General features: G+C 38.2%; 1 protein-coding gene across 3 annotated transcripts in view; it reads right to left on the bottom strand.

The window, feature by feature from the left end:
• The window catches only part of LOC108754153 (tctex1 domain-containing protein 1-like), a 2,247-nt gene extending 690 nt beyond the window's left edge, over nucleotides 1–1,557 (bottom strand). The window contains exons 1-3 of one of the 3 annotated variants that reach the window (XM_018496248.1): nucleotides 1,272–1,557; nucleotides 720–809; nucleotides 87–283 (exon numbers count right to left, since the gene is read on the bottom strand). In XM_018496248.1, the coding sequence (XP_018351750.1) occupies nucleotides 87–283; nucleotides 720–809; nucleotides 1,272–1,379 (395 nt within the window). In that variant the 5' untranslated portion in view covers nucleotides 1,380–1,557. Of the gene's footprint in view, nucleotides 1–86; nucleotides 284–719; nucleotides 810–940; nucleotides 1,042–1,218 lie in introns of those variants that run through there. The other 2 variants (XM_018496270.1, XM_018496260.1) reach the window with 2 other exon arrangements.

The following is a 1,557-nucleotide window of genomic DNA, read 5'->3' as shown; positions in this document are numbered from 1 at the left end:
ATATATAGGAGGATGAAGAAAGTGAGACGGAAATAAGCACGGAGAAGTGGAATTCAATCTGAAATAAATTACCATAATTTCAATACCTGTCGTAATCCTTCTTGCAGACAGCCTTCAGCACGTCGCTGGCAATTTCCAAACACAATTTTGATGTCTGATCTGGCTGGTATGATGTAATCGCCGATAATTTGATCTCCATTACGTCACGAACGATCTTGTCGACCGTCACTGCGTGAAAAGCTCTAAACGGTTCCAGACGATAGGTGTTCTGATATCTCGGGATCTGACCAGACGAGGTTAAGAAGCGCTGTACCAATATTGTTCGCAAGGACGGGACTTAACGCGGCAATAAATCAGCGGAAAGATTCAACGACGATAATAAATGAAACGGCTGCCGTGGAAACGGCTGTGCCATATTATAAGAAGAATGCCGGTGTTGAAGAGAGTCATATAGATAAAATATGTGATATGGGAAAGGTATACTTAATGAGATAAAATTTCAAAGTTGTATTAAAATTTTTGGCACAGTTGATCGGAATCGCAAATTTTTCCAAAAATTATTGAGCAGAATTTTTATCTCGTTTCCTTTCTTTTTAAAAAATCTCATTATAGATTCGTCTGGCGCATCGAGATTCACCTGTATTAAAACTTGTTCATTTTCTCACTCAATTTATTTGCGTTCATCCAATTTATTCCACCGCGCTGGATGGAGAACGTACCTTAAGTCGATCCCCGCGCTTGTGAAAGATGCCGGCCCCATTGGAACCAATCATGGAAAGCTTCGACAGCGTTTTTCTCCTGGTCTGGCTCTGTATCCGGAAATAAGAAACACGTACCATTTTAGATCCCATAGCGATACTTCGTAATGCTCGATATAACGCTCGACAAAAAGAACAAAAAGAAACACGTATAAAAGTGGTCTCGCATAAATTTCTTAGACCTCTGATTGATTTGAATATTTATAGCGCCCACTTTTGCGCATCTCAGAATATTAAATCGATAAGGAATACATATTGTATTAAAAAGCAGGGAACGAAAATAAGACGGATGCGTCAGCACGAATATCGTTTTCAGAGTCGACACTTTTGGCTGTCGATTAAATTTCGAATCAAGAGAAATTAATAATACTTTTAGTATCTATCTGTAATGGATGTATTGTCTTTGACAAATATATATATATATATATATATGTGTGTGTGATATTTAAAAATTACTAACCTGACATACCATATTTTTTTATTACTTTTGCATACATTTGATCACATGTTTACCTCTAAATCCGTTGGCATTTTTACACTCGATTTTTGGATCAAAGTCTGCCATAATTTACTCTTTGATCCCGTCATCGGAGCGTCTTGTTTATTCTGGGGTTTACTCATTTTAAATAATCTCCAGTGACAGGTGACATAAATGAATTGTGCTCTAGAAGAGGGACCGTTGCGAACGGCGGCGCGAAACAAAGGACGCTCATCAAAAGAATTTCAGCGGCGTTGCTGAAAGGAGGAAATTATTGCAATCTCCGTTCTTAGTTTCGCGAGCAATTTCGGCAAATAATTA

The sequence above is a fragment of the Trachymyrmex septentrionalis genome, unplaced genomic scaffold, assembly GCF_001594115.1.
Source record: "Trachymyrmex septentrionalis isolate Tsep2-gDNA-1 unplaced genomic scaffold, Tsep1.0 scaffold116, whole genome shotgun sequence".
Lineage (NCBI taxonomy): Eukaryota > Metazoa > Arthropoda > Insecta > Hymenoptera > Formicidae > Trachymyrmex > Trachymyrmex septentrionalis.
This window is presented reverse-complemented; position numbering and strand designations above follow the sequence as displayed.